The sequence below is a fragment of the Myotis davidii genome, unplaced genomic scaffold, assembly GCF_000327345.1.
Source record: "Myotis davidii unplaced genomic scaffold, ASM32734v1 scaffold637, whole genome shotgun sequence".
Classification (NCBI taxonomy): domain Eukaryota; kingdom Metazoa; phylum Chordata; class Mammalia; order Chiroptera; family Vespertilionidae; genus Myotis; species Myotis davidii.
Genome location: NW_006289494.1, coordinates 112865 through 124896, shown reverse-complemented (window position 1 = coordinate 124896; position 12032 = coordinate 112865). Strand labels below are relative to the sequence as shown.

At 42.7% G+C, this 12032-nt stretch overlaps 1 protein-coding gene across 2 annotated transcripts in view; it reads right to left on the bottom strand.

Annotated features, from left to right (window-relative positions):
* TMTC4 (transmembrane and tetratricopeptide repeat containing 4) overlaps positions 1–12032 on the bottom strand; it is a 55670-nt gene that overhangs the window by 16509 nt on the left and 27129 nt on the right. For both annotated transcript variants that reach the window (XM_006761964.2, XM_015562784.1), the window contains exons 6-13: positions 11258–11350; positions 10868–11032; positions 9871–10073; positions 8429–8600; positions 8201–8332; positions 2067–2146; positions 1293–1400; positions 1045–1186 (exon numbers count right to left, since the gene is read on the bottom strand). In XM_006761964.2, coding sequence (XP_006762027.1) covers positions 1045–1186; positions 1293–1400; positions 2067–2146; positions 8201–8332; positions 8429–8600; positions 9871–10073; positions 10868–11032; positions 11258–11350 — 1095 coding nt within the window. The remainder of the gene's footprint in view (positions 1–1044; positions 1187–1292; positions 1401–2066; positions 2147–8200; positions 8333–8428; positions 8601–9870; positions 10074–10867; positions 11033–11257; positions 11351–12032) is intronic.

Genomic DNA, 12032 nt, shown 5'->3' with positions numbered 1-12032 from the left:
CTGGAGGTACGGTTAATTACCATGTTTGTCTATTATTAGATAGGATAAGGGTTCATTGCAACATTATTTACAATAGCCAAGATTTGGAAGCAGTGTAAGTGCCCCTGTAAATAAATGGATAAAAATGCTGTGGCACATGTACACAATGGTATACCACTCTGCCATAAAAAAAAAGAAAAAAAAAAAAAAGAAGGAACTCTTACCTTTTGTGGCAGCATGGATGGACTTGGAGATCATTACACTAAGTGAAATAAGCCAGTCCGAGAAAGACAAATATCATGATTTCACTTATATGTGGAATCCAATGAACAAAATAAACTAACAAAATAGAAACAGTTTCATAGATACTGAGAACAGACTGATAGCTGTCAGAGGGGAAGGGGGTTAGGTGGCTTGGTGAAAAAGGTGAAGGGATTAAGTAAAGAAAAAAAATCCCACAGACATAGACAACAATATGGTGATTGCCAGAGGGTGAGGGGGCGAGGGGGCTGTGGAGTAGATATAAGAGGGTAAGGGGGGCATAAATGGGATGGAAGGAGACTTGATTTGGGGTGGTGAACACACAATATAATATATAGATGATGTATCATAGAATTGTACACCTGAAACTTAAATAATTTTATTAATCAATATTACCCCAATAAATTCAATAAAAATAAAAAATCAAAGAAATCACATTATAGGTTTATGTTTTTTTAAATCTCAGTATTTATTTGTGATTTCAAAACAGAGAAACTAATGTTTATCAGGAAGTTACCTTATCCCTAGGAGTGCAAGGCACAAGGGACTTTAAAAATTCTAATTTATTCTTTGGTTTGACCTATTGCCTCTGTGCTCTCTTAAGCTTGGCTAATCCACGTTGGACTGCTCTCTAATTAGAGCTTTAGAAGTTAAATATAAGAAAATCAAATAGCTGCCTTCAAATGAGATAAAACTAAGTGAAAGAACTTTATGGAGAATGCTAGTAGGGGGATATTAGTATCCTCATTTTATTACAAATAAAGAAAAAAACAAACTTTTCTCCTGCAGTCACAGGCCACTTACCAAACGCCCGAGGTTGTAGTAACAGTCGGGGTACTTCCTTCTGTGTCTGATCGCTGTCCGATAGCTGTGCTCGGCAGCTTCGAATCGCTTCAGGCTGTTCTGCACGATGCCTAAGTTCATCCACGCCGCAGCAAAGTCTGGCCTGGAAGAGCAGTTTGAAAAGGAAAACAAGGACAAGAAAGGCTCAGGCCCCAAAAGGCAGGCGCTCATTTCTTTGCCACTAGCAGAATTCTAAGAACAATGCTTACTGTATTTGTACAGCCAAAGACAGCAGCTCCTCCGCTTCCTGTAGCTCATTCCTTTCCTTTAAAATATTCCCAAGATTATTCATGGCATGAACATACTTGGGATTTAATCTGAAAGTGGAGAGAGAAAACAAGCCATCTGTTAATGTTCAGTTGTCTTCACTAAGCTCTCAGGAATTGGCAAGGGTATCTTAAAGTTGGTGTCTTTAAGGGGACAGGTGTTTTTTTAAAAAGATAATATATTTGTATTGATTTTAGAGAGGAAGGGAGAGGAAGAGAGAGAGAAACATCAATGATGAGAGAGAATCATTGATTGGCTGCCTCCTATACAGCCCTCACTGGGGATCGAGCCCGCAACCCGGGCATGTGTCCTTGACTAGAATCGAACTTGGGACCCATCAGTCCACAGGCTGACACTCTATCCACTGAGCAAAACTGGCTAGGGCAAGGGGACAGAGTTTTAACTCTAAAAAGTTAAAACAATCTATAATAATAAAAGCGTAATATATTAATTAGACCAGACATATGAAGCTGCCGCAGTGGGGGCCGAGGCAGAGGCAGTTAGGGGTGATCAGGTAGGCAGTCAGACGTGGTTAGGGGCGACGAGATCCCCTGTGGGATTGGGCCTAAACCGGCAGTTGGACATCCCCAAAGGGGTCCCAGATTGTGAGAGGGTGCAGACCGGGCTGAGGGATTCCCTCCCACCCCCCGGTGCACGGATTTCGTGCACCATGCCTCTAGTACATATATATAAATGAGACAGGATGCCTGCAGTACCTCACAGCTTCCCTATAATATCTGATGGCAGCTGTTTGATTGCCATTATCAGCCAGGTTTTTGCCAACATTGTAGTGAACCTGAAAATAGAGATAAAAACTTGGTCATTAGCTGATAGACTTCTTTCTTCAGAATAGGGATAACTATCATATCTTCTAAATGGCAGCAAAAGGTAATGGTATTTAAAACTAAAACAACCCCTCCCCCCCCCACCTCCCCACACCAGAACTTTAGCTAAAACCCTACAGGCTTGGCCAGGGGCTTGCCCCATCTTATAAGAAAAGAGTAGAAGAAAGGGAGATAACAAGCAGATGATACCACTACATAATGATATTTAACTAAAGAACTCACTGGAGAAAACTGAAAAATTAGGAAACTGGGCTGGTTTGACTGCTAAACAAACCCTCGACTCCCACTCATCACATACCCATGCTCCATTAGTACGACCAAAATTCTACTTCCTATTTTTATGAATTTGACTTCTCTCAGTACCTCATATAAGTGGTATCAAATAGTATTTGTCTTCTTGTGACTGGCTTATTTCACTGAACAGAATGTCCTCAAAGTCCACCTATGTTGTAGCATCTGTCAGAATGCCCTTCCCTTTTAAGGCTGAATAAACATTCCATTGTATATATGCACCACCATTGTATATATACACCACATTCATCTTTTGGTGGACACTTCACTTAGGTTGCTTTCATCTTTTAGCTATTGTTAACTAATGCTATGAGGTCCTGCTCTCAATATTTTTGGATATGCTATCCTATTTAATAAAGAGCTAATATGCTAATTAGGTTGGACAGTGGAACAACCTTCCGGAATGACCAGTGGGTGGGGCTGCGAGGCAGCCGGGGCTGAGAGCGCCCAGCCCCTTGCATGAATTTCATGCATCGGGCCTCTAGTATGTATATAATACATCTATGTGTATGAATATATGTATATGCTGTATATATACACATACTATGTGTGTATACATATGATGAGGCAAAAGTAGGTTTGCAGTTGTGAGTACATGAAACACAGTTTATTCTTGTATTATTATTAATTATTGTATTATTTTCCATATAAACCTATTTTTGACCAACCCTGTACATCTATCTAGCCATCTTTACATATTTCCCCAGAAGTGGACTTGCTGGATCATATGGTAATTTCTATTTTTAATTTCTGAAGAACTAAAATGGTTGATTTTATGTTATAAGAATTTAACTTCAAATTTTTTTTATACAAGAGAATTTTTAGTGATTGGTTGTAAAGTAGACTAAAAGAAACAGGACTCGCAGCTGCAAACCTACCGGAAATTCTGAGGCATCTTAATGTGAGGGCACCAGGGTGGTTAACTTGTGGCATTTTCTTAAGAGCACAGGGGCTCAGAATACATTACAAAGAAAGGAGTGGAAACCCGAACTCAGACCAAGGCAGCAGAAGTGCACAGAGTCATGAGGACGATTATTGATCATCAAAAGCTCCTTTTGGAGGCTTACAACATTGAGGGCCAACAGAAATCTCAGAGGAGATGATGCTATCTAAAGGAATTTATTCCATTAGGGGCACTAAGTATGACTAATAACAGTAACAGAAACACCAGCAGGGGGCAGGTGCTGAAGGAGGCCGTGAGGCAGGGGCAGGGGTTGGCATCACACACATACAGTCTCTCCTCTTCACAGCATCCCGGACAGGCAGCTGCTATCACCTTCCCTTCCAGGTTGAGGGACTGCGTCGAGGTTCTGGGCTGGATTTGAATCCAGGATCCAGAGCCTGTGTTTGTTCTTACTCTAGCACACTCATTTATTAGGGTGCTCGATAAAGATGAGCCATTTCTAGACCCACTCATTCATACCATCTGTTACTTTTCTTAAAGTAAAATAATGTTTATTTGTGTGTGTTAAGGGCTGAATTGTGTCCCACTTCTCCCTCCAAAGTCCTATGTTGAAGCCCTAAACCCCAGGTGACTGTATTTGGGGATCAGATCTTTTAAAAAAGTCACTGAGTTAAAATGAGGTTCTGCGGGTGGGCCTAACCCAACCTGACTGGTGTCCTTACAAGAAGGGAAAACTTGGACACACAGAGAGACACCAGTGGTGCGTGCACACAGAGGACAGGCCCTGGGAGGGCACAGCCAGGAGGTGGCTGTCTGCAAGCCCAAGAGAGAGGCCTTGGGAGAAATCAACCTGCTGATACCTTGATCTTGGGACTTGCAACTTCCAGAGAATGAGAAAAAATACATTTCTGTTGTTTAAGCCACTTAACCTGTGGTATTTTGTTATGGCAGACTGATATACCATGAAATACAATAATGGTTTAAACACATTCAAGTAGCTCACATTCAAATACTTCTAAACCCCTTCTGAAAATAGGAGCACATCCTGCCTCAGCAATCCTAACCTACAGTTAGAGCTCATTTTCATAACTACTGATTATTTCTGAAAGGGCGGGGAGCGGTGCACCATCTTTAAGCACATATGGAACAGAGATCTGTTTTTTAACTGTCAATGTTAAAGTCCATTCATCTCTTTTTACCTCATCTAACAAGAGAAATCACAAGCAGGGATACCACGGGTGATAGAAATATGCACTACTGCACAGCACACTGCATAATTTAAACTTCCTGGTCCAAACTACTGCCCATCCGTTGGTATAATCATCTTCAAATCATAGCTTGGAGGCCAGTGAATGCCATGGTCGCTTGTTGAAAAGTATGCTCTAAATGATTTGATTGTGTGCCTCTCCCAACCCCAGCCAAGACGTGTTATCCACCTCTGGTCCCACACACAAAAGAACCACATCCGGAGCCTCCAACCTGGGAGGGAGGCGCCTGTGGTCCCCAGAATACAAAGAGGCTCTGAGGCACACTCCCTCCTCTCCCGCCCGCGCTCCCGCTGCTTTCCTTTGTTACCGGGAGATTCTGTTTTCTCAGTAAAAAGCTCAAACAAAGAGTTCAAGTGCCCTCTGCAGCATAAACAGTGTTCTGCCAGACACCCTCTGCTAGACACCTGCAAGGCCAGACAGGGAAGATGAGGGAGGGGCGCTCTGGGCATTCGGGCTGCAGTCATTTCAGTGTCACCACTTAAAAACCTGACAGCGCTCTGCAAGTCACGCCGTCCAGGAGGAAGAACTGGCACACAGGTTCGCCCAGAGGCCAGCCTCAGCCGCTGGGTTATGTGAAGGGAAGTGTTGGAACAGAAAACAGCTGCCTAGATAACACACTATAAAAAGATAAAACAAAATAACCCCGACACCGTTTACTTAAAAGAGTGTCTAAAGAATGAACGATTTCTGTTTCCAGGGAAGGTAAGAGATTGAAAAATCCTATTTAGTCTTGAGCTTTCCCTCCAGCCTTTGTGATTCCTGCGCTGAAGCAATGAACCAGCACAGAAGCCGCAGATAAAGCCATCTGTAACCCAAGGACACGTAAATTTAAAGGAGGTGAAGGCCACAGTAACGGAAGGCAGTTTTAACACCAGCAACAAAACCAGTTCGTGTCCAACATTCTGCCAAAGGTTGATGTTAAATTTAAAATCTTTTAAGGACCTAAAAGTCCTATAATCTATCCTGGGCCACTCCTTGAGGAAATCCCTCATTGTGGTATGTGATCCTTTCATAATTGAAAGAGTTTAGAAGTGTATCCCAGAGTTGATACAAAGCGACACACACTTTAAAGCCTTAAAAACTAAAAATGACTGTCAACATAATTAGATACTTGGCATTTCACCATAGTAAGCTCAAGGAATTTCATTTCCATTTGGCTCAATTCAGTCACTAATATTGAGTGCGTACCATATGCAAGGCACTGTGGGTCATTCAAATGCAGACCAGGCACTGCCTACATATTGCTATCTTTTGAGAAAGATGAGCCTGTTTGTAAATCTGGGTCTAGAGCCAGGTGTCAACTGCTGACTTAATATTCAACGAACATAAAGTGGATACCAGTGCAAAAACTGTATCTCCTGTAATGGAGTTGAACGAAACCAGTGTCTTCCTAGTGGGATCTCTGCCCTGAAATCAACCTAGCTTTTTTTACCCCCCTAAACAAAGTAAAGACAATTTTATAACATTTGACCTTATAGTGGCAAGTAAAATATAATCCCTCTTTGGCTCGGACTGAATGGCATCACTAAAAAAAGTTCTTAGAAAGGACTATCACCTCCGGGTCCATTTTGAAGAAGACGTGTAATAACTGTGTGTGTGCCCATGTGTGCACACCCTGTGTTTTCTGGCCTACAACGTATGAAGTCATGTCACTAGGACACATAGATAGGCTCCAAATCACACGTCCCATCTCTCCCCTCTCCCACTTACTAGAGTAACGTGGGCACTGTATCATTTCAGATCTCCATCTAGCCACCCAGATCATGAAGCTAGATAACACCAGTTTCCTTTTCCTATGCCTCACTTTCCACCATTTGTAATAATAATAATAATAATAATAATAATAATAAAAAATATCCTCTCTCTAAAAACCTTAGAGGGAATATAATGGAGATTAATGATAGAGCCACTACAAAGAGATTTGAGTTCCTTATAGGGAAGAACTACTAGTGTATAAATAGAAGGCATAATTTCTGCTATTCAAATGCCAAAGTAAAAATAAAGCAAATCTATTAACATGCACAAAATTAAATCACAGGCAATTTGTTTTTAGTAATGGGGAAGCCAACAAATCAAATTAACGCCAAGTTTGAAGTAATTCACTTTTTTACCTAAGTCTCTTGACTATAAAACATGAACAAGGTTTTTTTAATCCAAGATTAAGACAAACAAGGAGTCAGTATCTTTTATACTATTCTTCGCTTCGAGGTCACGATGTCAACTTTTCATTAGACTTGTTCATATAATTTTACCTGAAATCACCGCTTTTTCTTAGAGAATGTAAAAACAAGAGAGCTCTTTGTTTCTACCTCCTGAGGATTCATTTGGAGCATCCAATTCTGATGACCCAAGGCAGAATGAACCCTTATTTAGTAATAATAATGATCTCCATGAACAGAAATCCTTCTAATGGATTAGGTTAGGAATCTAACCTAACCCCTTGGCGTCCCACTTTGAGCAAGTAACATTCCCTTCTTGTCAGTGAATGTGACGACCAAAACTAAGATGAGCCTAAGAAAGCCAGCATTTCTTGAGCACCTGCTAGGTTCTCACTACCCTGTGAGGCCACGTCAGATGCCAGGTTCCAGGAAGGCCTCGCTACAAACCCAGGAGACAGGCATTATTGGCCCCCTTTTCTAAGGGCACTAAAAGTTCAAAATTTCATCCAAGAAGGCAGAGTCGGTGAAGCAAAGAGCTTGGATTCATGAAGAATTCAAGAGAAAAAATTCCTTCCAGACGCTTCTACAAAAACATTGCCAGTTTTAAAGTCTACACATTTATTTTCCCCAACCTGACAAAGGAGTCACGAGCAGGTGACGCAAATGTGTACTAGTGCTACCACATAGCATCACCTAAACTCCCTGAATCAAATGACTGTCCGTTTGTAGGTACTATCATCTTCAAATGATGGCTTGGAGGGTGGTGGATGCTGAGGCCAGAGCATGTATTCTGAAAAGTGTGCTCAGCATGTTTCAACTGTGGGCCTCCTCCAGCGCAGATTGGATGTGTGGTGTTAGCTCCCTGCCACCACTTCAAAGGGAGATGTGACCAACTGGAAGACGAGTAAAACTTCCTTTAAGTAATCCCTTGCTTCACTGACACTGTCTTTTTTTAATATATTTTTATTGATTTTTTTTTGAGAGAGAGAGGAAAGGAAAAGGGAGAGAGAGAGAAAAAAACATCGATGTGAGATCAAAACATCTATCGACTGTGTCATGCATTCCCCCTACTGGAGATTGAACCTGCAAGACTCCTAGACATGTGCCCTGACTGGGAATAAAAACCAGCAACCTTTCGGTGCACGGGATGAAGCCCAACCAAGTGATACTGGCCAGGGCAGACATTGCTTGTTTTAATAACTTCTTTTGAATTATTTTGGCTCAGGAGAATTTTAATGCATTTTATTAAAAGAAAAAAAAAAGAAAGAGAAACCCAGAATTATGCTAGATTGTGTATGAAGGCAAACATTCTTCTTATCCAGTTGTCGAATTGAAAACATTTCCTAGTAACGTCTTTCTGAAGACACAGGGCAGCCAACACACCTTAGCATTGAGAGGGCACACAGACAGGGCACTTCTAAAGAGCTGTTCTTCACTCCGCCACTCGCCGCTGCGAATTATGCACCTCAGCGTGTTTATGAATAGAATTCCCAGGACGAGGGCAGCGATTAGTTTCTTAAGAATAGAGAGACATGGTAAATGTCATGAGGAAAGTCCGTCCCACCATCCAACCATCTGGTTACGAAAGGCACCCTCCTGGCCAGTAAGTACCTTTCTCCGTGTGTGTTTACCGAGAGCTCCGCACCCGAGCGTCAGCAGCATGCAGTACCCAGCACTGGGCAGGTAGAGGACCCTCTCGGCCACCACGAACCCCACGCGGAAGAACAGGTTACTTGCGGGGAGAAACGGGATGACGAGGAACCCCAGGCCCAGCGTGAGGATCCTGGAAAGTGAGGTTCGGAGATGGCTATTTGTAGCTATCTCAGGAAAACGTGCTACTCGACATTAAAATAATAGTAAAGGCTTTTTTTTCATGCCATCCATTGAGAAAAAGGCGTTTGCAGCAGCAAAACGCTGTCATCAGTAGAGAGGGTTCAGCCTGGCAATATTAAAAGATGTAAAAGTCTTACAGAGGCACTTAGCATCAAGCACAAGGCCAAAACTTACAAGTCACATGATTCATAACAATGAGGTTAGAATGACAATATTTGTGAGGCCTTATTCATTCATCTACTCTTAACACACCTCAAACCATGTAGTTTATATAGGAAAAAAAATCCCCCTACAAACTTAACAGGTATGACACTAATTAATTAGTTTAGACTTTATAAAATCTGAAATAAACTAATATCATTTTGGGGGTTACAACCCCACAAACTTCAGTCAAGTAGAAGAAGGCTGGGCCTAGGCTATCATTTCTAATGCTCCATATGATACAAGAGGATGAATTGGAAAACTGGGTCAAATTTGCTGGCTCCTTCCTCCTGGACCCTGTGCCTACCGTATGTTAAAAATAAAACCTAATTGCACATGTACAAGTGAACTGGGGCAAAAGTTTGTCGACCTTTAGAATTACGAACCAATTTAAAACACAGGTAAACTTGAACCTTAACTTATTCTGAGAAATTACTAATCTAAATCCATACATACTTATATGTAAAGGAAATCATTTTAAATAGTTTTCCTTCTCACGAAACACATGTGATTTTCCTCCAATTTTATTCTCAATAACCTTCCCCTCCCCACCCTTTTCTTGTGTGAGAACGGAAGAGTCTCTTTGGGGCAGCAGTTTATTTTGTACCAAACAACAACAGAAAGAGTCACTATGGCATCCACAGGGTTTTCTGAAGGAGAACTGTAAATAACGGGCACAACGCACATCAATTACACTCTCTGTTCTGACCATAAATTACTCTTTACCACCTACCAAGAAAAGGACCTCAAAATGCTTCGTCCTGCAGGGGGAGGGGAGGAGGGGAGGAGGGGGAGATCAGGCAGTCATCCATACCCCCTCCTCCGAGTTCACTCGCCACCAGTTGGAGCCAGCAATGGATTCCGAATGGGTGAACTCCTCCTCGTCATAAATATGCATTGGAAATACATGTCCTCAGACACGACTTCCACAAAATCGTTAAAATGATCGGTGATGGGTTTAGCAAAAATGCTTCTGACTTAACGCAGGGTGGAAGTTAAAACCCGGCGCTGTCTCTTACCTTCTCCTGTGACTGTCCGCAGAGCACAGGGCCTGGCAGATCAGGCCAATTAGGCAGAACCAGAGTGCTGCCAGTGCAATTACCCTCCAGTCCCCGGCGGACTTAATGAGGGGGATGCAGCCCATGGACCAATCAAAACACAGCCACCAGGGGCACAGCAGCAGCCAGGCATTCAAGGAATAGTAGTAATTATAGTTTATGGCCTGTCAGTCAAAAGGAAAACAAACATTTACTTAATACTAAACTTGAAAATATACCTATGTACCCTAACTTCTCTTCTGAGGCGTTCATAGGCTTCTCTTCCAGGAGAGCAGTTACAGAAAATAAAATGCTGCCACTTTTGACAACGGGTGAGGGCACTAATTTGCAATGTATTAAATGCATTGAGATTTTGAGAGAAAAATGCAGCGTAGCTGCCAGACTCTGCTACACAGTTCTTCCATTTCTGATCAGTCTATGTCCCATTTATGTAGTGAGGCCCGAAGTCTGTGACCCAGGAAATCTGAGGCCCAGGGGTCACCTATGTGCCTAACAACATAAGCACAGGATTCTATGCTGTTTCTCTTGATTCCGGTCTCTATGAAAGCACTGCTCAGCACTGACACCCTTGCCTTCGGATAAAGCCAACCTGTGCAATAAAGAGAGTCTTGACACCATTGGACTTTTAAAGATACCACTGATACTGCTGTATTTCATCTTAACCCCGCCATGCCAAGTTCCTTTATAACAAAACTCTCGGGGTTAGGAGACACTAACGAGGCCGGCCAGAAACCTGACGTTAGAAGGAACCACTCAATTTTGATGAGAGTGGAAATACAGGGGGCTTCCGCCTGCTCAGTCCCCTGATCAAAGCCTGGTTTCATCCTGGAATGTCCTTCGTGACGGCAAACAAACACGAAGGGGTTCCATTTATTAGGGATTTTGTGGGTGTGCTGGGAGTGAGAGGCGGAGGAGGGGTGAAGGACCAGGGAACTGGGTGGACACACTCAGAACTCACCCTGACCACCACGCTGTCGGCAAAGGACGCGGGGTTGTCCACCTCGGTGAAGGGTGGCGGGCCGGTGCCCATGATTTTCCAGCGCACGTAGAGCACCCCGGCTCCCCCCACGGCCAGGAGGGTCATTCTGAAGAGGAGACCCCCATTTCTGAGCACGCCAATGTACTGCAAAGACACCACAAAGCCCCTGATGTCACAGATTTTCAAACAGAAGTGTGGCCCAGCCAGGTACAATTGTGCAGCAATTCTACCTGAACTGTGCTGACACTGTGTTTTAAAAGGCTGGCTATTTTAGAATTCAGGCTCACAGGAAGAACTTTGAAAATGGCATTTTAAATCAGCTGGTACTTGACATTTTCCATGTCAGGGTTGGAGACAAAAAGTACATACCTCTAATGACTTGTCCTTGTGTAGTACCTTCTGGACAATTTCCAGAACATTTAATTTGCCTATCACCAAGATGTCAAAGACTGCGTTCAAACCCTAAGGAGGCAAAACAAGGCAATCAATGATGTGGGCACCTAACTCTGATTAGGTAGCAATTATACTGCACGATTATATTGGTAAATCTAGGTAAGGAATATAGTGGATTAGGTAATTACGGCAGACTTCTTCAGCTCTTGGAAAAACCACCACTGTTCCTATGAAATTAGCTCATGGTAATATATTATATCAAGTTTATTAGCTAGTAAATTCCTGTCATAATTTCATAGTCGGCATGTTAGAATACTATAAGATTTGGGATAACTAGAAATTTGGACCTCCTCAAAGGTCGTTCCTTCCCCCTTTTTTCCCCTTTACACTAAGAGTCCCTTAACTGATATAACAGAGTGATTATGTGGGCAGTTATTATGCATACAACAACAAAGGCAGCCATCAGCCTCAGAAACCCAGCCGCATAAGTAAAGACACCTCAGGAACCCCAGGTGCTGACTGCCTTAAGCAAGTGCAGCAGAAGCAGGAGCAGAACATGTACAAGGATCTCTGATGGGCCGTTGGAGATCCCTTAGCTTCAGACTCCTAACTGTCCACCAGCTTGCTATTCTCCTTTTCTTTTTTGTAATCCTCACCCAAGGATATATTTTACTGATTTTAGAGAGAGGGGAAGTGGGGGCAAGGAGAAAGAGATAGATAGATCAGTTGCCTCCCATACACATCCCGACTG